At 55.5% G+C, this 26,338-nt stretch overlaps 1 protein-coding gene across 1 annotated transcript; it reads right to left on the bottom strand.

Moving 5' to 3' along the window:
- Nucleotides 1-8,710: 8,710 nt before the first annotated feature.
- On the bottom strand, nucleotides 8,711-24,559 carry LOC128916323 (LON peptidase N-terminal domain and RING finger protein 1-like). Its single transcript, XM_054217797.1, has 12 exons — nucleotides 24,035-24,559; nucleotides 20,303-20,421; nucleotides 19,362-19,484; nucleotides 18,495-18,626; nucleotides 17,627-17,762; nucleotides 16,739-16,832; nucleotides 14,980-15,094; nucleotides 14,237-14,358; nucleotides 13,672-13,830; nucleotides 12,600-12,762; nucleotides 12,365-12,511; nucleotides 8,711-11,119 (listed from the first exon to the last, which is right to left on the bottom strand). The coding sequence occupies exons 1-12, from the start codon at nucleotides 24,423-24,425 to the stop codon at nucleotides 10,922-10,924; spliced, it is 1,899 nt and encodes a 632-aa protein (XP_054073772.1). The 5' UTR covers nucleotides 24,426-24,559; the 3' UTR covers nucleotides 8,711-10,921.
- Nucleotides 24,560-26,338: the final 1,779 nt, after the last annotated feature.

Genomic DNA, 26,338 nt, shown 5'->3' with positions numbered 1-26,338 from the left:
AAATCCGAAGCTTAAACAGGGTAAATAGTTTTGCTTCAAACACTCCAGAATGGTAAAAAAAAAAAAAAAAAAGAAAAAAAAAGAAAAAGAAAAGGGAGAAAAATCATGCTCTATATTTGGCCTTTGGATTTGTTGCAGAAGAGAAAGGTTTGGGGGAGTTTAGGGATTTGTGCAGGAGCTGAGAAGCTCGTGCTTGCTTAGCAGCCTTCATCGCAAGGCACGCAGAAAGGAGCGAGCTGCTGCTCTTGCGCTCCAGCGTGAGCCCCAGCACTGCCTGTCCATCCCGGCCGAAGGGTCCTGCTGCAACGTGGGCACTGGGGATGGATTTTCCCCCAGCTCTACTTAATACCTTTAAAAATTGCTTTTTAAGCATCCCTTTTCCCACCTCAGAATAAAACTTGCCTTCCTCCTACTGCAGTTATTTGTGGAAGCTTTATAAAGTGTCCGGGAAGGAGAATCGTTTTCCTCCTTCACTCCTGGGCCCTTCAAAATTCTAAAAAAAAAAAAAAAAAAAAAAAAAAAATTAATCATCTTCCTAGAAAAACAATAGTGATGTCAGTGTGTCTGAGTGATGTCAGGAGCGGTCATGGAGACAGCCTGGTAACTAGCCCCTGAAGGATCCCCACGGGTCTCAGCTCCGAAGCAGCCTGTGATGGGCCGAGCGGGGAGCTGTGCCCTGCCAGCGGCGCCCGAGGTGACTGTCAGCGCAGGATCCTCCGCCAGCGCAGATTTTCATCCCACCGCTCTTCAAGCTCTGACAGCACACGCCGGGCGTTTGCATCAGCCTAAGGGCACCCGCCGCCTGCGTCCCCTGCTGCGGAAACACACTCCAGCCGCATCGCCCACGGCATTTCTGCGCTGCAGGACGCGCAGCCAGGGGCACGAGCGAAGGGGCTGTGACCTTGAGGCAAAGCCCGGCCGGAGGGACAAGGACAGCTTGAGCCATTTCCCAGAGGCAGACACAAAGGGGGACAGGCCAAATCCTGTCTCTCTAATATTAATAAATGAGTTTTCCAAGCCACTGGGAGCAGGACAGAGCGAGTCTGCCAGCAGCGGGGCATTTCCCGCTGCTTGGGGCTGTCCTCCATGGGATGTTATAACCCCTCGGTCAGAGCTGGGACATAGGAACCAAGAATGTGATTTTCCCAGCATTTGGGGTACATCATGCCTGACTCCTCGAGGTTTAATTTTTGACCAGGATCTGCAAGCTCTCTGGGGGTGTAAAGAGAATTTGTGCTATGTGGTCCATCTTTTAGCTATTTGCAGCAGAACAGGGCACTGCATGTAAGAAAAAGAGGAGCCGCAGCAGCAATTCACTGAACCATAAACAAAATTTGATGAGCAGATGCCTCCATTCACTCCTGGCTACATTTTCCACTTGCACCACACCCCCCAAAGTACCTGGTGCCTGGTTGTGAACAGTGAGCAAATCCGCCCAGAAGTGGGAGCTCAGCTGGACTCGAGTTTGATGTGAGTGAGAAACCTTAACGTAAGGTTTTTTAAGGTTAAACCCCTTGTTTTTAAGGTATCTTTTGGAGTTCAAAAGCAGGTTAATGTGCCAGTGGAGTCAGATCCATTTCCCAGCTTTTCTTCATGAAGAAAAGACAAGGGTCCATGTGCTTCCTGCGGGCTCAGAAAGCAAGGAGCTGGAGAGCGCTTCCAATCTATTCATATTAATTGTGTTTCTTTCCCGTCTTGACTCCTACAGCACTCCCCAGTTTGAGCGCCTCATTTTTCAGTGTTTGGGGCTAGCTGGCAGGTTTTCAGTTTCCATCAGTGGAGCAAAGCGGATGGTTACCCCCCCCCAGTGCCTGAGAGCGCCCAGAGGAGCCAGGGGAAGTCTGGAGGAGGGAGTGGGACGGTGCCGTCCTTGCAGTGGAGAGAATGAAGAGCGACAGCCACGCCACGCTGCAGCCCTACCTGCTGCTTTTCAGTAATCACCCAATTTAGTTGGTTTGTTTTTTTTTTTTTCTCTCTCTCTGTCCTTTTTCGCTATTAAGATTTATGTGGAGGAAGGCGCCCAGCTGCATCTGAGTGCAATAAACCTCTTGTGGCTGGTAAAAACCGACGAGCTATTCTTCCAGCTTGTTAGCAGTCAGGAAGATGGAAGGAAGTGGGAGGAATCCAGAGGGTGAGGTTTTTCTAGTGCCTCACTCGTCACTGCCGAACCCAGCGCTATTTATGGTGCAATTATCACCGCAGACAGACTCCTTTATCATCCAGCCAATATTCTGGGTAGAAATCCTATTGCAGCCCAGCCACTCCGTATATCATCCGGGCGCAGGCAACGGCCAGGTGAAGAGGTTCGCTTGCGGAGAACACATCTGCCAGGCGCTGCTTGTCCCTGGCATCCCTGCCCACCCGGAATTTATGACCAGGGAGGAGGTCGCCGTCCTTCTGCCCTCCCAGCAGTGCCCAGAGCAGCGGGAGGAGGCGAGGACAGTCTAGGGCTGCTCTGCACAGCAATGCCAACGGGGGCTTCCCACGGGAATCTGCTCCTGTCGGGGCACGAGGGATGGGTTTTCACTAGTAACACTGTGACGGAGAGAAAAAGACTTTACGGAGAGGTTCAAATTAACAATTTATTTGGACTTCACTCACAGGTCCGATATGCCAATATTGCAAATTCTTATAGATACAGTGGAAGAATGCACTATTGCGATTTAAGGGGAAAAGAACAAAAACAATTCACACAATACACTATTACCACCTAACAAGTGATCCTGAAAAGCAACAACACAAACCACCAGCGCGCTAGATATGAATACCTTAAACAAGTGCACAAATCACGACCTTAGAGCATGCTAGACATCATGCGTACGTTATTAAGTCATTTGCCCTCTCTCTCTCTCAGGTAAGGCCACTCGATCCTGGGAAGTTACCTTGCACAGCGTCCTGGACAAGGGGCGGCAGAATCTCCTACAGGCCAGCTGTGTCTTTGGAAGACTCCCCCCGTTTTGCTCCCCAAAACTTTGGACTTAAATATCCTGTTTCAGGACTGTGCTTGAATGGATGACGCTGTCTGGGATGGTTATCTCCACTCAGGGCATTTTTTTTATTAAAGGCACAATTCGGGTTTCGGCTCTTATGATAATGCAGTGTTGAGACCACCCCGGGCTGAGCCATTTCCACAGCTCCCCCCAAGTCATCTCTGCATAGATAGGGATCAATAAGCATCTGCCAAGGCCAGATGGAGCTGAGTCGAATGACAACTCCCTGCACCTCACCTTTTGTGTTCTGAAACCGGTTTGGCCAGGTGCTCCCGTTCAAACACGAACATGGAGCCAGCAACAAGTCTGCTGGACTGGAGGTGGCTCAGGGCAGCAGGGGAGAGGGATCTGTGGAGAAGTGACAGGAGGTGAGTTTTGGATCCCCTGTGGTTTTATGAATGAGCCACAAGGCAGGAGAGGGGGAACCAAGTGCCTCCCACCCCGGCTGTGTCTCTGACCAGCAGGTTCCCTGGGTCTCTGCGTACCCTCCTCATCTCCTGCCTGACCCCATCGCCCGAGCTGGGGCTGCAAGCTTCCTCCTTGAGGAGTCGCCTTGGGTGCAGCTCTGAAGATCGAAATTTGGATTCTTTTCCTTTCTCCTCTTCCCAAAAATTCCTTCTTCTCTAGAGCAGAAACTACACCTTTCTCCTTACTTTGTGCGGAAATCCCTCCCTAAAGTTTGATTGCTCTTCTCCATGGGCGAGAGGATCTCGGAGCAAACTCCCACGTAGCCCGCTCCTCTGGCTGGTTTGGGACAAGACGGGAGCTCATGGAGAGCACCAGTGAAGCCAGGTTTCTTCTTAAATACCTATCTGGAAAAAGACTGTGCTGTAGATTCGCTGGTGATTGAGCATCCCCTTCCCCTCCCCACTGGCAGATGCATTTCTCTGTTTCATTGCCCGTTTTCACAGACCTTGTCAGGACCTCGATATATCTGGAAGCCTCTTCCCCTGCATCAAACGTGGGTGGTATTGGGCAGCTGCTAGAGGGAACCAGCAAGACCGCACACCAGGCTGCTGAGTCACGTAGCCTAATTTTCCTGGAGAATCGGACTAAACTCCCTCCCACATCGCTGCTTCCACTGCTGGGGCAGAGCCGAGATGCGCCCTGGTCTCCACGCCACCATCGCCCCTTTTTCTTTCATTGCACAGAGCCAGGCTGCATTTATTAAGGAATGAGCCTTAATACTTTCAAGGAGTGAAATTCCTGAGGCAGAGGAGATAAAATACCCATTGCTCGCCCAGCCTGTTTACCTTCTAATTGTCGCTGACGCCTGCCTTTTCACGTTCCTGGTGCTTGAGAAGGGAAGAACAGATCTAGGCAATGTAATTTAATACCCCAAACATACTGGCTTAATTGCAATCCCCATAAGCCAGCCACACAAAACTCTAAACAAATTCGATTAATTTATTTCAATTTGCACAAGTTTCCCTCTCAGACTGTAATTAATGGAGGGAAACAATTAAGGTAAACACAGCACAGCTGAGAGAGCTGTCCTTGCTAAAAGTCACATTTTATTTCAATAGGGCTGTATTTAAAGTTCCACACTTTTAACAGGTTTCCCATTTCCTCCATGTTTAATCAGTCCTGTAAATATTTTGCCTGTGCTGAAACGGTTTTGTGAAATCAGAAATCAACAGGGAGGGCACGGGGCAGGGAGAGACCGAATCACCGCCGGGTGTTTGGGGGGACATGGGCTGTGGGCAGAGACTCAGGGGAGGGGCCAGTATATGTGTATGGATGTGTGTGTATATATATATATAGAGAGAGATACGTATATGGAGAGATACATATGTATATGGCCCTGTATAATCTCCCTCTCTCCACAAGCTGGCATGCTCCAACCAAATATTGGCGATGGATTGCTTTGCTGAGGTTTGCTTTGGTTGGGTGGTGGTGCCCTACGCTGAGGGAGACCTCCTGGAGCGGGCAGTGCCCGTCGCTCCCACCCTCTGCAGAAAACATCTCCCCATTCCCAGCTGCCAGCTCCGGCTCTCACAGTCCTGCGCATCTGGAGTGACTCTAATTGGTGTTCACTGAGGCTTTGATAGCCCCCGAGAGAGCGGTTAGCATCACTGACAGCTCTCTGTGTTACTCTGCCATCCAGGGACATGGTCCTCCCTGGACCGTGCCATGGCAGGGGCTGGACAGAGCGGTGATGGGGCTAATCCTGCACACCCCCCCTGCCCCATGCTCAACCTCAGATGTGTCACTGTCGTGGGACTGGGGACAGTCACACACTGGGGGGCGTTAATTCCTCCTCCAGACTCCCCCTGGGGTCTGAAAGGTGGCCCTGAATCAGGCGGTGTGGGAGGGCTGGGAGGCAGCCCCATGCGGCTGCCCCAAATGCAGGGCTCCCCACCTGCAGGTTGGCAGTATTGCTGGTGTGATGGGCCCAAACGGGGCCTGTAGGAAAAGCCTGTCCCAGTAAATCTGTTTGCTAAAGGTGTGAATGACCCATGGTCACACTGAGACAGCTCCATCTTCCCAGGTGTCCTGCTCCTGCTCGGATCAGGGCTTGGCTTTGCACGGCTCCTGTCTACAGCACAGCATGGGGATGTGCCAGCAAGGCACCTCCAAAATGCCACCAAACAGGAGGCAAAGGCGTTTGTTCAGCTGCCACTTGACCTCTGCTCCGGGTTGCCCTCAGCACATGCCCACAATCACCCTGCCCTTCTCCGTACAGGACAGACGCTGATTTCACACCAGGCACAGGCTGGATGGAGGAAGCGATGGAGACGTTTCTTCAGGGGGACAAGCAGGTCCCACTCCAACTGCTCCATCACTGGCTTTGAGTCGCTTTTTTCATCACTTGTCATTTTCCATCTTTGAATACATCCCGTGGGTGAGTTTTCTTGAAAGAGATGGCACATCTGTCTTCATTCCTTTCCTTTATGTTTTTTTGAAAAAGCAGGAACAATACAATCCATCTTTCATTGCACCAACTGGTGTTGCTAAAGGATGGGAAAAAATTAGGTGCTGGTTTTCTCCTTTTTCTTCCCACCTTCATTAACCTTAACATGTACTGTGCTCCTCTTCTAGCATGAGCCTGGCCTTGCTAGAGAAGAAGACCTTAGCTCAAACAATCTCGTGTTGATTTTCCGCTATCTCAAGTACCAGCTGGTCTAATTAGTTTGGAAATGCGCCATTTGTTAAAGAAAGACAAGGCGCAGCCTGACACCTGCTGTATTAATTACTTGCCTCTTTAGCTAATTGCTTGCCCACACTATTAGGTGAGGGAAGTTGTCACTAATGTCTTGAGCTGAAGGTGCCGAATGGGAAGGGAGGAAACGGTGCTGTTGGAGAGGTCAGGGACCTGGAGGATGAGTTTTGGGATGGCGGGGCCAATGCTAGTTCTGGTTTACACCTCCCCAGGGATGTAAAATCCAGGTGCAGGATATGTCCCAGCATCCACAGAGGCGGGGGCTGGATGCGGTAGGAAGAGGGACCCATTTGGAGAGTAGTTCCCCTGACTAGCAGGGACCTTGTTGGGCGACCCTGGGCAACGTGCTGCCTCTTCCCACCCCCGGTTCCTGCCTGTAAAATCCAGAGACGGATTTCGTCTGGAAAGCGCTGATGACGAGTGTTATATAAAGGCCAGAAATCATTACTAGGTATTGTTGGGACACGCTGGGGAGGAGCACACATGGAGATGGAAAAATACAAGGAGGAAACAAATCCAAGCAGCAGAAAGCAAAGCATGGTGGTGCAGGCGGGATGGAGCTCCTGTGCTGTGCGGTTGGGTGGCTCATCTGCCCTCGGACTCCAACTGCCTCCGAGAAGCCTATGTCTGCATAGATGGACCCATCTCCCCACCGCTCTGGCTGCTGATTTGGGGGTGAAGCTTCTGCTACCACTGACCGTGGGGCAGAGATGCTGGAGGTGCCCATAGCTGCCAGCCCCAGCTGTACCAGGCAGGGCCAGATCTGACCTCTCTATGGGCTCATGACAGAGGACAAGGTGAAGCAGGAGCCCTTGGAGCTGGGGAAGGAGCCGCTCCTGGCTCTCTGTGTCCCTGCAGACAGTCAGGCCATAGCAGCCTGGGTCCAAAAGCTGCCCAAAGTGGATCTTGAAGGGAGGAGCATCTCTGGAGGGGATGGTTTGGTGGGAGCCAGTAATAATCCCAACATGCACCCCACAGACCCACCTGATGGTAGGGATGCTGGGGTTCCCTTGCCCAGGCAGACATTCGGAGTAGAGTTGGGAGAATGGCTGTGTGGAGGAGGCCAGGTCCCTCCCAGATGCCCCCATCCAGATACCAACTGCTCAGAGAAGCAACCCATCATCCCAGTGGGACTGCGAGGTGCCGGGTCTGCTTTTGCAGAGGGTTGTGGGACACTGTTATGTCCCAGTGGAGTGCTGGGACAAGAAGTTGCCTCATGTCCCACCTTTGAGCTGAGGCCATGACCAGCAGGGTGGTTTGAGGAGGACGGGGAGGAGGATACCCGCAACTGCTCCAGTCCCAAGAGGGCAAACAAGACCTCGCTGGCCAGAGCGGGGAAAGGATCTCCCAGGACAGACACTGCGTACCTGGGTAAGAGGAGGTGGCCTCAAGCGACGCACTCCAGCGGTCCCCAGCTTCACTTCTGTGCTGATGGAGAGCTCGGGGCAGTCCAGGACTAATCCCTGTGCGGGGCCAGGGCTGAGAGCGGGGCTGCTTTTGGGGCTGGGGGTGAGAAAAGCATGGCCAAGGCTCTGGCAGCGGCTGATGCTGCACAGCCCCTCCGCTGTGCCTTCCTCCTCGCCCGCACTCAGCCTCCTCCTGACACCTAGTGGGAGCAGGGCAACACGGCAAAGGGATCCAGTGCCAGCTCCAGGCTCCTGGACACTCAGACACACGCTAGCCACCAAGCTGGCCACAAGGCCTGGGCTGCTGAAGCCACCAAAGGGGCTGGCATCGGCCAAAGTGCACAGTTGGGCTTCACCAGGGCACGGCTGTTTCTGTAGAGAATTGCTGGGGGCGAAATTCAAGGTATAATTCCTCATGGAGCTAGTTATTAATGGCCTGGCAAAGGCCCTGGGGCATTTTTAGGGTTACCCACCATCTCAGACCACTTGAGCCCTCTCCCTCTCTTCCACAGTTGTTCCAGGTCCCAGGCAGGGTGCAAAGCAGGGCTGGGCAGAGCAAGTTCCCTTCTTGCCCTTGGTTTGGGATGGCACATTTGGGAGGTAGAGGGAAGAGGTGAGGTGGGAAGTGAGTGCTGTCCCGGCAGGACATCCCCATGCTCAAGGTTGAGGACCGTCCCCTCTCCATCCAGGGCCACCCTCTCATTTTAGAGCCTGTGCACGTCTCCCTGGATTGTCACTCATCCCTAATGTCGGCTGCCAAAAGCAAACCTGCTCCCAGCTCGCAGCCCTCTGCCCACGGCTGCAGAGGTGGGACAGAGACAGATGCTCACCCCAGCATCCGAGGGACAGACAGCCTCCAGGGTCATCCCACACTGGTCAGCACCTCTATCAGACCTGTCTCCCAGTTCCCATCCTTCCCCAAAGCCTTTTTAGCTGCAATGACTGGCAGGTGCCTGTCCCTCCTGCCTTGTTCCATGTGCTCACTTTCTGTGAGCAAACCCACTTTATTTTTTCCCATGTTGCCACCTACCTCTGCTGGACTGTGTTCACCATGTCTAACTTGCTGTCTGAAGGCCAGGGTCTCACCTCTCCATGCATCCCCACATCTCCCCGGTGATGCCCAAGCACTTTCATCAATAAGCAGCTAAAGGTTTAACACCAGCAACAAAACAACAACAAAAAAGCCCCGTCTTTATTTCAATGACCAGGAAGACAATTTAATTCAAACAGCAAACATAGTAATACAAACCCCAAAGGCACTCCGAGCAAACCGGAGGGATTTGCACGAGTCCCTTCCCAAAGCAGCCAGGCAGATGTGTCTCTGGTCCCTGGCTCTCCCCCAGCGTGGACACGGTGTGGACACACGCTTCTCCCCTGCGTCCCCCCATGCCTCCCCCTTGCTGGAGGGACCCACGGTGGCCCAGGGAGCTCCCACACCCGAGGAACAGGCAGCTCGGGGGGTAGGTGAGGGGCTCGGGGTGGAGGGGTCACTGGGTGAGCTCATATTGACCCTGCAGAAAAGAAAGGCACTTCCCAGACTTCACTGGCATCACTCCACCTGCACGCACCTGCGAGGTGTCCCTCCATCACCTACCCCTGCCCACCCCGATCTGACATTCCGGGGATATAGCCCCCTGGGGGACGACAAGGCTTCCCAGGAGGGAGCTTTGCTCCAAGGAGCAAATCCAGCTTTGAGTTGTCCTCAGCTGCCCTGCGCTCACTCCGGTCCCTGGGGAGCAAGCCCTCCCCTCCCTCTGACTGTCGCTCCAGGGAGGCACTTTGCTGGAGAGGAGGGACTGAGATCTCTCACTCCTGCAGAGAGCAGGACAGGGAAAGGCGGTGGCTCTGGGCAGGGACCTCTTGGAAGCTGTGTCCGGAGCCTCCTGCCCCAGGGCTCAGCCCAGCAACCCGTGCAGAAAATCAGCCCCAGCCTGATTTTCTCCCCCATACACAGCCCACCGACCCCCCAGATGGGATGCGAAGCCTTTGAGAAAAGCAGGAATAAAACTCTGGAAGCAATGTTAATCCATCGACTAAATGGACGTCACTCCTAAAACTCAACCCTGGGTTGATGTGAGACAAAAATCCCAAACCTTCAGGATTTCCATGGAGGAAAGCCTGGTTTGTCCAGGGGGGACAGTCTTTTCCCCGTGTTTAGAGACCAGCAGCAGCCAGGCACTTGCAGACAGGCACTTGCTCCCCTGACATGGGGCTCACAGCCTCGGTCACCGGTCCTACCCCCTCCCCGCCTCTCCAGAGGCTCAGCTCCCTCTGACTTTACTCTGTGCTCTTTTGGGGGATCCTGAACTGTTCTGGGTTCCAAGTGCAAGGATCTGGCCTCAGCTTAGATCCTGCTTTTATCCTGAGGAGGCAGAAAGTTCACAAAAAACCACTGAACACAGGAAAACTGCACTAGCCAAGGAGCAGAAAGTCTCACAAAACCACTTTCCTCGTGCCATCGGCTCCTTCCAGCCCCCAGGTCCGACCCTGCAACCTGAACCCAGCCAGGCTCAGGAACAGCAGCCTTTGGGTAGGGGGAAAAACACCAACGATGCCAAATCCCTCCCCACTTCCCACGGCACTTGAGGGCAGTGGATCCGGCAGCTGGGAAGCGTCTGGCAGCCTCCAGCCCGGCTCCAGCCTGGGGAAGTGGCCGATGAGCTCGGCACAGCAAACATGGCAGAGAACCGAGCAGAGCGGTGGGAAGGGGACGGCCAGACCCGGGCACATTGGGAGAGAAGCATCTCCTCGTCGTGTGGTCACGGAGGTGGTTAGGAGCAGGACCATGAGTTTCAGATTGTTTAATTTAACTTTTCTTCTTGTTTGAATAGAAATTAAGTCAAAGTCGTAAGAGGAGGCAGAGCCATCAGCTCCCAAGGCTGGGATAAGCCATCAGGACCTCTCTGCCTCCTGGTGCCACCTCTCCCAAGCCTCTAAATCTGCTGCACGGAGCAGGACCATGTACCAAAATACCCTAGTTTGTCCTTCAAAGTGGAAAAGCCAAAACCAAGGCTCTCGGCCCTCTGCCCTAAGGAGAATCCTCCTCAGCACTGAAGCAGCTCAGCAAGTAACTTTGGTTCCTGAGACACAACCCAGTTTTCCATCCCGGTCCCCTCTGTGGTGGCATGGCATGGCACGGCCATGTCACCGAGCAGCTCCCAGAGGTGGCGTGGACGGTGTAGTGTGTGTAGTGTCACTGCTGGTGCGGTACCGGCCCCACCGAGCCAGGCAGAGGGTGCCCAGCTCATCACTGAGGTCACTTTTGGGGGAGAGGGGGGCTCAAACCACACGCAAACCCATGAAGCAACACGTAGAGAAACCCAAGGGGGTGGGGGTCCCCCCTGCGGAGAGGCCGGGGGGGCTCAGACGCGGCCCCGGGGGCTGCGCTCGGGCAGCGGGTGGCCGGCGGGGGGCTGCTGCAGCAGGGCAGCGAGGATGCGCTGCAGCTGGGTGAGGCGGGCACGCAGGGAGGTGGTGGAGAAGAGGTTCAGCTGGTAGGACGGGTCAAGAGGCAGGATGGAGATGAGCCACCAGCACCACATCGGACCATCTGCTGAAGCCTGGAGGGGAGAGAGGGAGAGACCCCTAAGTCAGGAACTGCAAGGTGAACACGTGGCCTTTGGGCGGCATCGCTGATGGGAAACAGTTGCTTTGGTCAGGACGGCAATGCCAGCTTTGGCTAAAGTATTCCTCTGAATGGCCCTTTTGTCTGTCCAGGCTCAAAATTGCTGGATAAACCAATTTAATTCCCAGACAAGCATCCCCCAGGGAGTCTCCAGACATTGATGTAACCAGGAAAAGGACTATACTAAAGAGACAAAGCAATATCTTGTGCGTTTCCTTGTTTAAGGCAATGCTTTTTGTAAACGTAAGCCAAATCCTGCGAGGTCGGTGTCTCTTGGGGCATTTCCCTCATCATCACTCCAAGAGGCGAGCTGCAGGCCAGGCAGGCACAACCGCTGGGCAGTGCTTTTGTAAACCGGCTTTTTTAAAAGCCGAGCCAAACTAAGAGGGAAATGCACAATTCAGCTGAAGAAGGGTGAATCGCTGTGTAATTCTGAGTGTTGATGCGGCTGCTGGCCAGGACAGCCTTAGCCTGGCAAGAGCGTCTTTGTAACAGTCCAGGCAGGAAACACTTTCTTAAAGGAGTGAAAACTAAATTTGGGGATTTTTGTTTCTATCCAGAATCTGAATTTGTCAGAGCAATTTAATAAGCAAACTGGATCCTGCCCTCTTAGCTCCTCTCCTCTGGCCAGCTATGGCTGTCTCAGAGGAACACCGCGAGTAAGGAGACCACACACTCGCTGAGCTGTGGGGTTCGTTTATTTGCCTATTTGTGTTTCCTTCCCAAGTGTTTTCCAACCCAGGCAGTTCAGTTTCTCAGTTGTCATTTAGGAAAAGACTGCAGGAAAACTTTTAAAACTCAGTGCTTAGTTTCCAAGAACCGTTTAAAACCATAAAGAGATGTTAAAACGGTTCTAAGAAATAAGCTCTACCATCTCTCTGAGTGAGAGATGCCATAACTGGAAACAGGAGTGAAAACAGGGTTTGTTTTGCTCATCCTGGGGCAGGGAGCCGAGCAGGGAAGCAGGATGGTCAAGGCCAGGCTTGATGAGGCTCTGAGCAACCTGATCTAGTTGAAGATGTCCCTGCTCACTGCAGGGGGGGTTGGACTAGATGACCTTTAAGGGTCCCTTCCAACCCAACACACTCTATGATTCTATGGTCAGTGCAGGAACGGTGCTGCTTCAGAGGCCCTCTTGGTACCCTGTCTATTTAGAGCATCCCTTCCCACAGGGCATTACCTGGATGTCCTCTTCCTTCTCCGGCAGCGGTCCATGCTGCATCAAAATGTGCCTGGAGGCAAGGTCGCCGTGCTCACAGAAGCGCTGAGCCAAGCGGTAGGTGTTTTCGTGCAGGCACTGCAGCTCCTGCAGCTCCTCCCCGGCCACCTGCGTGGAGGGAAGAGGAATGCAGAAGGTGTCCATGGGGAAGCTTTGTCCCACCACAGTGGGGGCTGATGCCCTGCCCCTGTCTCACCTTCCTGTCCTCCAGGTACTCGATGTCGGCAGTGTTGTAGCCGTCCCTGTGTCCCCGGCTCAGCACCCGGAACCGCCGCCTGCCAATGGTGTCCACCAAGGACCTCCCGTCCGCCAGCAGCTCAATCTGCCGAATCTCCAGCATGCAGCCATAGTCAGCAAAACTGGAGGGAGCCAGGGAGAGAAAAGAAGGGCTGAGCTGGGATACCAGTGCTGGGAGAGCTGCTTCTCCTGAAGGCAACACCTCCAAAGGAAGAAAAGGACCAGGAACAAGCTGGCTGGAAGGGAGCAAATTCGGAGATTCACTCAACTCCATTGCGTTACTTGCTGCTAAGAGGGCAGTGAACAGCGAGCACGCTTCTTGCACTCCTTTGGATTTGCCATATACCAAAAGGACTTAGGTCCCCACGCTGCCCTGACGTCCAGTGGTCCTGCAGACACCATCCCTTGCAGAGCCATCCTCCCAAAGGCCAGAAAATGTTATTTATCATTTCACTTGAACAAGACTGGAGCACAGGGGGGATATGTCATGTAAATACAGGTATTTAACAGAGTACTTGGGTTAGGAGCCTGGAGACTGAGCCCACCCAAGATCTGGAGGTGCCACCAGGAACATAAGGATGGCCACGCTGTACCAAACAAAAACCCATTTAGCCCAGTGTCCTCTCACAGCTTGTTAAGGACAGAGTATGAGAAATACAGCAGTTTTAAAGTGCTCACTAAGAGGAGCTGGAGGACACGGCCAGGGAACGATGCAGCTCAGAGATGTCCTGAGCCAGAAGCTGTTCCCAGACCATCGTATTTAACAGCCACTGCTGGCTCTGCCCAGCTCCAGCGCTGGCCCCATTCCTTGCCCGGCCGGTGGTGATGCCGGGAGGCAGCAAGATCCCGTTTCACTCTGCTGTGGGGAACACGCCACCTCCCTGCTGGTTTTATCTGCGGGGTGCGGTGGGATAGAAAATTGCATCTGGTTCCTTCTCTCTGAACTACTCTGGATTTTAGCCATTTGGCGCTGGGGCAGAGAGAGGCAAATCAGCCAGGACAGAGGGAAGCTGCCTTGCCCAGGAGCTCACCTTTTCCCATTCTCATATATACACATGCCGAACCTCCTCGTGCCCGTCTCCTGGCACCGCCGGATCATGAGGCGGTAGCGAGGCTCAAAGACGTGCAGAGGGCAGGGAATGCCTGGGAAGGACATCGTGCAAACGAAGATGGGGATGTTCTTGGTCAGGCTGAGGGACAGGAGGAAAGACCACAATGAAACCCCTCAGAGCAAATCCCATCCCAAGGGCTCTGCATCAGCTGCTCCCCCAAACCAGATGTGCCCTTTACCCCAAGAAGTGATGCTCCGATGCAGAGCAAGACCAAAGCTTCCACTAGGCCCACCAAGAGCTCAAGGACAGACTCTATCCACAAAGCAGCTTCTTGCAGAGATGCCCCCTCATCCCCAGGTGCCCCATGGGGCACGTCCGCACCCATCCAGCACTGCTGTAACATGGCCCTTGAAGTGGGACAGACATCACTTGAGCAGAACCAAGCCAGGGCAATGGTGTGTGGAGTGGACAGGCCCCTTGGAGACCCTCCCAGCCCCCATGTACACATACACACACACACACACTGGAGCAGGTCGGGGCTTACTTGGAGAGCTCTGCCATCTCAGCCCGGTGCAGCTCCCGGCGCTCGGCCAGCTGTGCGGGGAAGGTGGCCAGCATGATGTCCTGCAGCAGCACAGTGGGGCTGTAGCTTCCAGCCTTCAGGTACTAAAAGAAATTAGACCCAGAAATAGGTTGGAGAAGAGCCGGGGGGGGGGAGCCCTGAGGCCCTGCCGGACTCTGAATCATGCTCACTTTTATTGGAGCTGAGGGTAATTTTAGATCAGAGAAAGTCAGGGATGAAATCTATTGAGTGATGTTGAGCCATCTAGCAGGATGGGATGTCAGCTCCACCGAGACCTCCAGACGCGGCTCAGACCCAGGGCCCGTCCAGCGCTGCGTCCTATCTCTGACAGTGATGCAGTCCTTGTATGACAACCTAATTTCCCTGACGGTCTCATCCGAATCCCTTTTCATTAAAGATTAAATCAAATCTCCAGGCTAGCAGGTTTTCCATCCATTTCCATTTTTAAAAGTAATTAGCATTCGCTTCTTTCTTTCTCTCTCTCTCTACCTCTCAGTCCTGTTTACAATCTCACTAAATCACCGTGGCATCTTGTAGAAATGAATCTCTTGGTCTTAATTATCAACTGTCTGGTCATTCCCACGTGAGTGGAGCTGACACCTCCATGCTAGGGACCTGCTAACGTAAGAGCATCGCACCTTCCCACCCCAGCCCTGGGCACACTCCATCCCTTGGGCTCCATCCCGCGGGACACATGCCCTCACCTCTCTCAGGCTCTGTTTGCAGAGGGGGCAGTTGGGCCGGTGGTCCAGGCAGCGTTCGAGGCACTCCTTGCAGAAGGTGTGCCCGCACGGCGTCGTCACGGGCTCGAAGAACATCCTGCAAAGGGACCAAAGTTAATGGACTGGGGAGAGTACCATGGGGGAAGAAGCACAGCTAAGCCCAGCGGAGGGACTTCGGAGAGCCTCTGTCACAGGGCTGGATACCCTCAAAGCTGGTGTTCCCCAGGCCTGGCTCAGCACCCTGCTTTGGAAACCGCAGCTGGTCTCAGCCCCACAGTGCTGGGGTCCCAGAAAGCGCTCAGGGACTTGCAGAGGCCCAGGCTGGTGCTGCAAGGGTCGAGCAGGTCAGGGTGGGCAAAGCCACGGGTGCAGCTTCTGGCTATCCCCAGCCTTGTACCTGCACCTTCCTTGAATCCCCTTGCTGAGAACAAGAGCTTTTGCTTCCAGCAGGTACAAGACATTTCCCATGTCCCCTCCTACCATTTCAAGGGAAATCTGCTGCCTTCCCCAGCCTTCTGCACTGAAGACAGCGATGCTGCAGGAATGCAATGCCATGGAAAGCAATCTCACTCTGTGCCTTCCAAGCCCTGGTAGCCCATGGCTATGAATGAAACTCACCTTCACTAAAGCTGCATTGGCTTAGCTTTGCTCGTAACTCCTGTTAATTAAGTATAACTCCTAACTGGACTATTCCTTTAATTAGAAGTCTGGGCTCAGACTGTTGGACTTGCACAATGATGTAAGAAGAGAACTGCCCCGGACCTGAGCACTGCTCCCCGTCCCTGCAGGGTCCTCATGGATACCATCAGTACACACACGGCAACTCTTGGTCCTAGCAGGGCTGCGGTTCCCCAGACACCCACAGTGGTGTGTAGCCCAAAAGGTGTCAATGGGAAAGTGCCGCCTTCTCCTGGGCTCCAAGGGCAGAGCCAGCAGCAAGCACTCGGGTTGCTCACAGGGAGCTCCAGGATCAGAAATGAAATGAAGCTCCCAGGAAAGCCCTGCTCAGCACTAAGCCCTGGCTCCTCCTAAACATTATGTTTCCCTGATCTCAGAAGAGACCTTAATTCACATAATGCAGATCTTGACATCTCTCCCCACTTTGCCATTCTCCTGTGCCATGCCCAGACCTGGACAAAGCCATGACACAAGAGACTTTGACCATCTTGCGGGTCCAGCGGTGCAACACCTCTGCCAGCAGCCAGCTGCACAACTGCTCGAGGTCCTGGGACACACCAGAAATAACAGCCTGGTTTCAGCACGCCCTGTGGCAGCACCCAGCCCTTCCCCAGCAGATAGACACGGGCTCTACCCTGTCCCCCTTTCCGCCTCCAGCAGGCACAGAGCTCGGAAACGCTCCCCTCTGGGTTTGCAACATCCCCATCAGGGATGGTATGTACCTGGGGCAACACCTTTCCATTCCAGCCTGCAGGTACACAGGGCAAACATCGCTTTCAGTCTTTGACCCCGCTGGACATCCCCACCTCCACACCGACGTCCCCATCGATACAGACCTAAGGATGCTGCACCCTGAGACAGGGCAATCTGAGCTCTCACAGCCTGGCAGGGCAAAGCACGCCCCTGTCTTCCCCTCTCATCTCTTATCTCCGCTGAAACCTGCGCGTCAGCAGTATCGGGGACTGAGTTTGCTATTAAGATGTGAGGAAAGATCCACACCAGGAAAGAAAGCCCAGCAGGTGCTAATTCTTCATCCTAAAAGCTCTCCTGCTGGAGAACTCACCGTATGCAGAGGGAGCACTCCAAGTCAGACACGCTCAGCAGCTCCTCCAGGCATGGCTGGGTGCACTTTGCTGCTGCTGTGTCCTCTTCATTATCTAGCGGCAACAGAGAAGGAAAGAGAAGATGACCCCCCATTTCAATACTCAAAATTAATCTTTGCTTTCTGACCTTGTTCTGAGGTGTAAGTAGTTAATTGCTACACGAAGTGCTTTGAAAGTTAAAAACAAAACTGCTAGGAAATGCGACATAAACCCCTCTATTAACCTGTCCCTGTTCATCCATAGCTTTTACATCAGTGGGACTCATGGTGCTTGGCAGAGGAAGGTGGTATCCCCCTACCTCCTTCTGCAGGCAGGGAAACTGAGGCACTGGGAGATGAAGTGACATAAGAAGCTCCCAGATGGAGGTGTCTGGAGACCAGCCAAAAAGCACCATCACTGCTTTATGCAAATCCACGTACACAGAAGCCATCTGACCGGACACTGTTGGCAAGTTAATGCCAACGGAGGTGTCACTTCTCCCAACACATGACACGCTGCGTGCATCGCAAGGGAATTTAAATTCTGAGCTAAAACCCATGGGAACCAAAGGAAGCCTCTCCCTGGCTCCACACAGGGAAAAATGGATGTCTGGCTTCAGCAAGAACCTTTCATGAAGTGAGACCCAAAGGTTTGGTGTACGTTCACCAGCTCAGCACAGGAAGATCGGATCCTCCTCACACGCGTGAGGAGCGGCAAATGTGCTGGCCAGAGCTGCCCCGAGGGGTGTCCCTGGGGTGTCTGCTCGCTGAGCTGGCACACAACCCCAGCACTAAGTTTTCAGTGCCAAAGCAGATTTTAAACAGGTATTTTGCATGAGATGAGATGTTAGTACCTCTGAGGACACTCACCTACCAACTGCCAGTCCTGCCTCTCCGACGAAGTCTCCGGTTCCTGCCGTCGCCTCAGCTGGGAAAGGGTGGTTGTTCCCCGGCCATGCTCAGGCCCAGTGTCCCCTCTGCCATCTGCTGGCTCTCCCTCCTGATCCTAGACACAGCAAAGATGAAATCGACCCCAAAACCTCTTCTCCCTTTGAATACGCTGCCCCACGCGCCCCGCCGAGCCCGATGGCACCGGGAGTTTTTCTGGTGTATTGCTGCATATTATCATCTGGCATCAAAGGGACAACGGGGCAGTGTGGCCTTCAGACATCCCACCTCATGGTTAAAACATGGCTTTAGTCTGTCCAGATGTTCCACACGGTATTTGGGTGTATCTGAGAGCATTTTCTCTGATTTCCCCCTCTCTCCAAACCTGCCAAATTCCCCTATAGAAGGCAAGGAGCAAAAGGTGAGCTTCCCTGACTAGCTGCTAATGGTCTGAACTGTTCTCAAATGTGGGGTCTGGACGGAAAAAAAAAAACCACATTAAAGCTGACTTTCTTTTTTCTGAATGATATGTCACTTGAGTGTTTTAAAAACAATGAGTCTAAAATCTTACCAGAAGTATTGCAGAATAAAACTGGGACAGGAGGAGACAGAAAGAGCCTCCTCTCCTTCCCCAGTCCCCCCGGCATCAGCTCCAATGGCGTCTTTGCTCTCCCACCCTCCGCTACCTGCAGCTTCTCATCCCAGCACACAACCACACACCCATGGCTATGGTCCTGCACAACCTTCCCTTATCACGCCTCCATTCCCATCACTGGAAAAACCCAATTTGGGATGTCCCAGAGGGACATTAAGTCCCATCACAGTCTCAGATGGTTGCAGGCTCTCTTACCTGAGCTCCTGGGGAGGAGGATGGGAGCGCAGGGCTCCCTCCATCCACCTGGGCACCAGTCGAGCCCCGGTGAGCATCGCCCTGGCGTACAGCAGCCGTGCGTGGCCGAGGAGCTTCCTCTCGCATTAGGATCTGCAAGGAGAAAGTGGGGCTCAGGGGGTGCGGGGAGAAGGAGGAAGGGATGTGGGTGGGCTGCCAGGCTCCCTCTTTCCCCAGAGCAGTCTCCTGCTCACCACAGGGCACGTCAGGGTTACTTGTTTCAGCGCTGACTGAGCTCTCTGTCAAACAAATACCTTAGCATTGCATAAGGAAGGAAGCAGCACAAGGCAGTGAAAAAAATGCTGTATTTTAAGGGCTGAGACCCGTGTTCTCCATCACCTACAAAGAGCAGGAAGGAAGTGAGCTGTGCAGGGTACAAGGTCATTGCCTATTCCCCTGCCCTTTCGCTCCTGGGGGGCAAGTGACCGCTCAAGGCATGAAGTCCCCATGCCAGGGACACTGCTGGAGGCCCTACCAGTGATTTTGCTCCACGAGCTGGTGCTGGCTTGAAATCATGTGCAGAAAAGACACTGGCTGTCCAGTGGCAGCTTTCGGCTGGCTACTTTACCTTGGGTGACTACGCCTCCAAGCCCACCTTGCGCCATGTCAGCATCTAAACCCTGCAAAACTTGAGACTCAAAGACATATACTGAGGAAGGGGAGTTTTCTGCACGGGTGAACCTGTATTGGAGTAACAGGAAGGCTCTTGGACCAGGACACGACTTCCCTCAATCCCAATGCTGGCCAGAGCAGCATGACCATGATGGATGCGAGTCCTTCAGAGGACAAGGCCATCATGTGGATGCTGCCGCGGTACGGCCCACGCACCTTCTCCATCTCTCTCCGAGCAGGATGGAAATGGGGACTGAGCGTCAGGCAGTGCTCCCACGCCAGCAGGGCTTCGGCTCTCTGTCCCAGCTCCAGAAGCACCTTGCCTTTCCTGAAGAAGCCCTGCAGAGCAGAAAAACCTGTGGTGACTCCGGAGACAGTGACCAGCTGAGCACATGCCCCTTCAGCTCCCATGTGAGCCTCCAGCCTCCTGCCTGCTCCCGTCCCAACCCAAAGGACCCGGACACGGTGCTGCTCCCATGCTCAGATGTCTAAAACAGACAGGTCCACCCACAGCCAGGTACCCATAAAACAGGACTCTCCCAAAATACAGCAGTTGCAAAAGCCAAGCAACCAAACCCTATAGAGACCTAGAGAAGGAGTCAAGGGCTTCTGCCTTTGAAGCCATGGAACTATTGCCAATGAGTGTTTTTGAGGGTAACAGAGCACTGGAACAGGCATCCCAGAGAGGTGGTGGAGTCTCCTTCTCTGGAGATACTCAAAACCCTCCTGGATGCATTCCTGGAACCTGCTCTAGGTGAACCTGCTTTGGCAGGGGGGTTGGACTAGATGATCTCCGAAGGTCCCTTCCAACTCCTACGACTCTGTGAGTGCTTCACAGATCAGCAAGCAAGCTCCCAGGGTTGATTTCTCCAAGGGCAGCTCAGCCCCCGGTCAACCCTTCCCCGAGTCCCCAGGTCCGATCCTGCACACCAGCACGGCTACGTGCCCTCACCACCTGCGCGCGAGCAAGGAGGGATGTGGTGCCAGACCTCTCCGTTAGTGCAACGCAGAGCTTGCAGCCTGGACTTGCAACTTAATGGGTTTGGCAAGTGTATTTCTGAGCAGGATGAATCCAATGGCTAGGAGAATTAAGGAAAGGGGGAAACTGCTCCCGTACAGTGAGATTTGGCTCCGAGCACAGCCTGCCCTCTGCTCACCTCGTGCTCTCCAGGCTCAGCCCTGCACGCAGCGTCCAAGTCCTCCAGCGCCCGCGAGTGCTGCCCCAGCGCCACCAACACCTCTGCCCGGCACAGCCGCAGGGAGCTGGCGTCCGGGGCTGGAAAGAGAAATGTTGTCACCCGTGTGATGAGTCCATCCGCAGTGAGGCAGAGGGGCTGGATGAGGCCAGGGAGATGCCACCACGATGCCTCACACTGAGCACCGCCAGCTGCTGCGCTCCTCTTCGGCAGGAATCACTGCCCTCATAAGCCTCAGCAAGGAAGTTATTTCCCCTAAGTATCTACTTTTAAACTCTTTGAGGACGTTTCCTTCATTTTCCCCCATCTCTTTCGAACACCCTCAGCTAAGGGGCCCCACCACTGCTTTGGGGCTCAGCCACATGGGCATCTGGGCTCTCGTCCAACCTTTTGGGATGCACCAAAAAAGGCTGTACTATGCACGTAGTCCCTATGGAGGCTGTTGCCACAGGAGGCTCTGCGATGTGATTCACCCACGGAGTCACAATAACACGTTACCAAACAAGCCTGCAGCTGCAGAGACCTGAGATCCCAAAACACCAGGGAGCCTCCCCGACCCACCTGGCTGCCACCGGGGGCAGAGGGGAAACCAGGGAGGGGTGCAAAGATCTGCCCCCATCACGTGACTCGGGGTTTCCAATTATGAGAAAAGGCTGAGATTTCCCAAAAAGGAGGTAGGGAACTGAGCATCCCGTTCCTCGTCAGTGAGATGTCACTGATGGGATCTCAGTGGCCTGGGGGCATGGAGGGGGGCACCGCTCCTGCAGGTGCTGCTGGCCATGACACCCCAAGTGTCTTGCTGCTGGGCACCCCACATGCTCCTGCCTGCTCCTAAATAACAGGCAGTGAGACCCTCTTCTCTCCTGCCTCAGGGAAACCCCATAAAGACCTTCCTTCCTACCAGCACCGCCAGCAGGGGAATCAAGGTGGGGATGTCGGGGAGTATGAGCAAGCAGCACCCCGAAAGCCCGCACACTGGCTCATGGAGTAACCAGGTGTGGTTACATTTGTGGGTCTGAACTGCGGAGCATTCCCAGACCCACCCCGTTATATCACAGCTTGCTGCGGAGGCGACCTACATCCATCGCACTGCTGCTCTTCCGGTGAAGGCAACGGGTCCATGCACCCGTCCCCGTGTCATCGAATCACACCATCACCAGCAGGATGCTGGCTCTGAGGACAGACCTGCATCATAAATTAAGCACCATTTGCAGGCACTGGTGCTGCATTTACTGTGCCAAAGCGGGGCTGGCAGCACCTCCTTGCTGAAGGGCCAGCAGCTCCTACTGGGGTGAGCCGAGTCCGGGGGGAGCTGGGCAGCAGCCGAGCAGCGATCATGGGGAGACGTCGTTGCTGGTGATGTCTCCTGCACTCCCAACCCCGGCAGCCTTTCCTCCTGCCCTGTCTCAAACACGGCGCTGATGCAGCTCTGCCAGGGAACTGCAGGTCCGGAGTAGCAGCCCCACGACAGCAGGGTGCGGGAAGCCGGCGTCTGGCGCACCCCTGCCTGCCTCCGCTGTCACCGTGCCCAGGTGCCCATCATGTCTTATCATGGAGCAGGAAGTTCGGCCATGGCTATCGCCTCCTTTTGTCCCCGTGCCCAGCGCAGCGCACAGGCAGACCTTGCTTTCTGCCTGGGGTTCAAGGTGCCACCGCAACCCGGAGAGCAGCAGATAGCCCGGCCACAGACGCTCCTGCACTGAAGTACCCTGGCCATGTTGTGCAGCAGAGCAACACCTGATCCCTCAGAGCTTATTTTCATTCATAAAGTTAGCTCGAACTTTGGGGGTCAAGTCAGGAAACATGGGAACTTGCTGCTCGGTACCCCGCCCCACAAGCACGCATCCAATGATGAAATATTCCAGCCCCTAACGGCAGGTAGAGCCGACCAAATGGGTACAAAGTCTAGAGGCTTATCTTCCATGTGGGCAAACGCATTCAAACATTTGCACAGCCCGGCAATAAAGCGACCGATTCGGTAAAAACAAGATGTGTAAAGTGGGGCTATGAATTCTGCATTTCTCTTCTGCTGCAGCTGTTTTTGATCTATGATATCATTAGACATCAGGGACGTCAGCCAGCTGGCGGCCCCAGCAGCTGATGAATGACTGATAGCGCTCCCCAGCCTCCCGGCTCCAGGCGTGTTGGGAGGTCTCCTGTGTTACGCGTTACAGTGCATTTTTTAGAAAAACAGAAGATTAAAAGTTGACAATCGATTTTCTCCCAAGTGAAGAGCACTGCTCTGCAGGCTGCGCTGAGCCGGGGCACTGCAAACTGCTGCACTGTGCGATGCTGAACAAAAAAAAAACCCCATTGTCGTGGGTTGAACATTTATCAGTGGTTATGTTTGAAAGCGAAGGGGAGCCCGTAAGAAGTTGTGTAGCCTGAAAGCAGTCTGCAGGCTGCTGGAGTGGTAAAACGCGTCCCGAAAGGTGCCCGAGCAGCACCAGCAAGGGCAGGTTTACGGGAGCTGGGGCTGTGATTGCAATTTCCTTATTGCCCTGAGCCAGACTTCCCCTGTCCTTCAGGGAATGGAGCACACAGGGAAGTCTGAGGACAGAGCTGGCAACTTCTCCTCTTTATACTCACAGAGGCTTTTTAAAAAAAGGTAAATAATTGCACGCCCCAATCAAAGTCTGGCAGTAAGGCAAACAGTACTAGAGAACCGTGCACGTGCGTTTGTGTCGGAGGACGGGTGCGCAGGGCATGAGACAGACGCCTCGGGAGGTTGCATAAAGGGACCTGCTCTCTGCTGCCAACACCGGCATCGGCCAAGCCCGCTCAGCCCTTCGATTCCAGGCAAACTCTGAACCTCCGGCACTTGTCTCGCAGCGGGCGATGAATAAGTGTCTGCGCTGCAGGAGGAGAGCTGACTGCTGTCATAGAAACACTGGTGGAGAAAGGACCTTCTGCCTCCGTCGCCCCAATCTCCTGCTCCAGACGCCTTGTATAACCCCTTTTATTTAAGCATTACTTTCCAAGAAATCCACTTACAGCCACATATTAAAGCAGATCAACCCCCCGTGGGCCCAATCTTGACCCTGCAGGCAAATGTCTCGCCAGAGACGGTGTCAGAAGGGGGACGGGGGGGAAGGGGGGGTTGTGCCTTGCACCATGGGGCTGGTACAGGAGCTCAGCCAAGGCTGTGTCCTTGCCAGGCTCTGGGGGCAAGGACGCGTCTGTCCCGGACTGGAAAAGTCCCAAACACTTTATGTAATGGCCACCCCCCCAGGCAGAGCTCTTCCTCTGACCCTGAAATACTGCCGGGCGGCAAGATGCAAGAAGCTGTTTGCTGCTATTTCCTCTCCGGAAAGAAGCATGTGTCCGATGGGACACGGGCTGTGCACCCTGTCCTGCTCGCAGCCCTGGACCCCGGGATGAGCAGCAGGGCTTCTCCAGCCACCCGTCCCCTCCCATCACCCCGAGACACTGGGAGAAATGCCCAGCAGCTGGATCTCCCCTCCCCATCCCCACCAGACCTGCCTTTCCAATATTTCCAGCTTCCCGGGTCTCCCACCTGTGGACTGTGCAAGCTCAGAAGGCAACCGCGGTGCTGGGATAAAGTGACTCGCATTGGTACCCTCCTGCCCCAGAGGCACAGCCGGAGCATCCCCATCTCGGCTGGAAGGGCCGGCCCCTCGCACCCAGCATCCGCAACCCCCAACCCAACCCCTCGGGCCCGGTGGTGCTTACCCAGCTCGACCCCTTTCTGGGCCATCCTCAGTGCCTCCCGTGTGTCCCCACGGGTGAGATGGTCCCGGACGCGGGCCACCAGCCAGGCCAGCCGGCTCTCCCGCTCCACGCATTTCTCCAGGAGGCCGCAGAGCACCACGTTGCACCTCGCCGCCCCGACGCCCAGCAGCTTCAGCCTCTCCTGGCACAGGGGGCAGCGGGAGGGCACGGCCCCGCCCAGGCACGGCTTGCAGAAAGAGTGACCGCACGACACGGTCACCGGCTCCCAGAGGAGGAGGAGGCAGGAGGGGCAGCGCAGCAGGTCCAAGCCCCCCCGCCCGGGGCCGAGGGGCTGCCGGACGGGGCTCCCCCCCCGGGGTGGGGAGGACGGGCTGGGGGGGCCGCGGCTCATGGCAGCGGCTGCAGCCGAGCTGCCCTTAGGGCCAGCGGTGCCCGCACGCCCCGGCCACCGGCGGGACCCCGCGCATTGCCCCGCTCCGCTCCGCCCGGCTCAGCCCATCCTTCCCGGCGCGTCCCGTCCCGCCGGGGCACGACACCCGTCGTCGTCGTCGTCCCCCCCCGCCCAACGGAGCCGACCCAGCGGGGGACGCCGGTGGCGGAGCTGCCGGGGACGCCATTGGCTGCGGCCGCCGCCGCGCTGCGCCGCCCCGCCCCGCCCCGGCCGCGTTTCGTAACGGAGCCGGCGGGAGCGGGGGCGCCGCCGAGCGGGCTCGGGGCGGGAGCGGCAGCGGGCGGGATGCGGGGCCGCGGGGGAAGGGGGTACCCCGGCGTGGGGTCGGGCACGGGCTGCTGAGCAGCGCCGCGGGGGTGCAGGGGGGCTCCGGTGCCGATCCCCCGGAGCCAGGACTGTGGGCCTCTGGGGTGTTTTAGGGAGCCGGGACGCCGGGGTGTTGGGGGGCTCCAGTGCCGATCCCCCGGAGCCAGGACTGTGGGCCACTGGGGTGTTTTAGGGAGCCGGGACGCTGGGGTGTTGGGGGGCTCCAGTGCCGATCCCCTGGAGCCACAACTGCGGGACACCGGTATATTGGGGGGCTCCAGTGCCAATCCCCAGAGCCGGACACTGGGGGGCTGGTTGGAGCCAGATGCCAGGGTGCTGGGGGTGTTCGGGGCTCTGGTGCCAATCCCCTGGAGCTGGGACGCCGGGGTGTTGGCCGTGTTGGGGGGCTCTGGTGCTGGTCCCCTGGAGCCGGAATGCCAGGGTGCTGGGGGTGTTAGGGGGCTCTGGTGCCAGTCCCCTGGAGCCAGGACGCGGGAGTGTTGGGGGGCTCTGGAGCAGCCGGGGTGCAGGTACAAGTCAGGGTACTCGAGTGTGAAGCCACGCGGAGCGTGCTGGAGGGCTCTCTGGACCAGCTGGGGCACGAAGTCCCCAGGGGCTGGAATCTGGGGCGCTCTGAAGAAGGACCAGGGTGCAAAGTGCTGGGAGATGTTTTGGGGTGCCCCAGAGCAGAGCACCTTGGAGCCAGCCCATGGTGCAGGCTGCCTGGGGTATCTGGGGTGCTGTGGAACAAGTCCTGGGGGGCATAGGGAGCTCTAGCCAGGAGGATGGGGGGCTCCAGCGTGGCTGGGGAACAGGATGCTCATGGTGTTTGGAGTGCTCGGGAGCAGCGCAGGGTGCCTGAGCTAGCTGAGGCTCTCCAGAGCAGGACTGGGGTGCAGGGTGTTGCGGTGCCCCAGAGCAGCCAGGGCTGGCGAGGCTGGGGTGCATCAAAGGCCCCTTCTCACACCCCACTGTGCAGACCTGTCATGGAAGGATGTTTCTGGGGAAAAGGGGTGTCCCTCCAGTGTAGATGGGAAGCTGCATCTTCCCTAGATGCTCTGCTTATCCAGAACTGAACCAGTTCAGACCCTGTTTTGGGAAGATCTCCTCACTCACAGACCTCCAGGGTGGGCTCTGTGTCCCAAGGGCGATACATCCCCTCACCACACAGCTGTACAGCGAGGAGCCAGCAAGTCTTGCATAGCAGGTGCTGGGGAAAACAGGTGAAATCTGTCAACTTTGGAGCTTAGTAGATCAGACTTTATGTAAGGATGATGCACATTCCCCAAGGGTTTGCGTGTCCCCAAAAACAAACCGAACCCATGCACGCACTGGAAGGGATGCCCAGGGAGGGAGATCACCAGTAGGACAAGAGTGCTGGTGAAACCCATGCCCCGCTACGGGAGTGGCTGGCAGAGGTTTGGGCTGTGGAGCAGGTTTTGTTTCAAAACCTACTGTGATTACATTAAACAGCTCATGAGTGGTTTCAAAAGCTCGACAACTAAGTATTTTCTGTGGGCTTGGAAGGCTTCGCTGCTTGTTCCATT

Source organism: Rissa tridactyla, chromosome 11, assembly GCF_028500815.1.
Source record: "Rissa tridactyla isolate bRisTri1 chromosome 11, bRisTri1.patW.cur.20221130, whole genome shotgun sequence".
Classification (NCBI taxonomy): domain Eukaryota; kingdom Metazoa; phylum Chordata; class Aves; order Charadriiformes; family Laridae; genus Rissa; species Rissa tridactyla.
The sequence above is the reverse complement of the archived record's forward strand: the minus strand, read 5'-3'. Positions and strand labels throughout refer to the sequence as shown.

What these genes read in the sequence shown, in the direction of transcription:
- LOC128916323 (XM_054217797.1), bottom strand. Translation starts at nt 24,425, where the DNA reads ATGAGCCGCGGCCCCCCCAGCCCGTCCTCCCCACCCCGGGGGGGGAGC. An exon ending in CCTCCTCCCCAGGAGCTCAG is followed by an intron (nt 17,763 to 18,494) that starts GTAAGAGAGCCT and finishes TGCTGTGTCTAG; the next exon opens with GATCAGGAGGGAGAGCCAGC. An exon ending in GAGTGCTCCCTCTGCATACG is followed by an intron (nt 15,095 to 16,738) that starts GTGAGTTCTCCA and finishes GTCCCTTTGCAG; the next exon opens with GATGTTCTTCGAGCCCGTGA.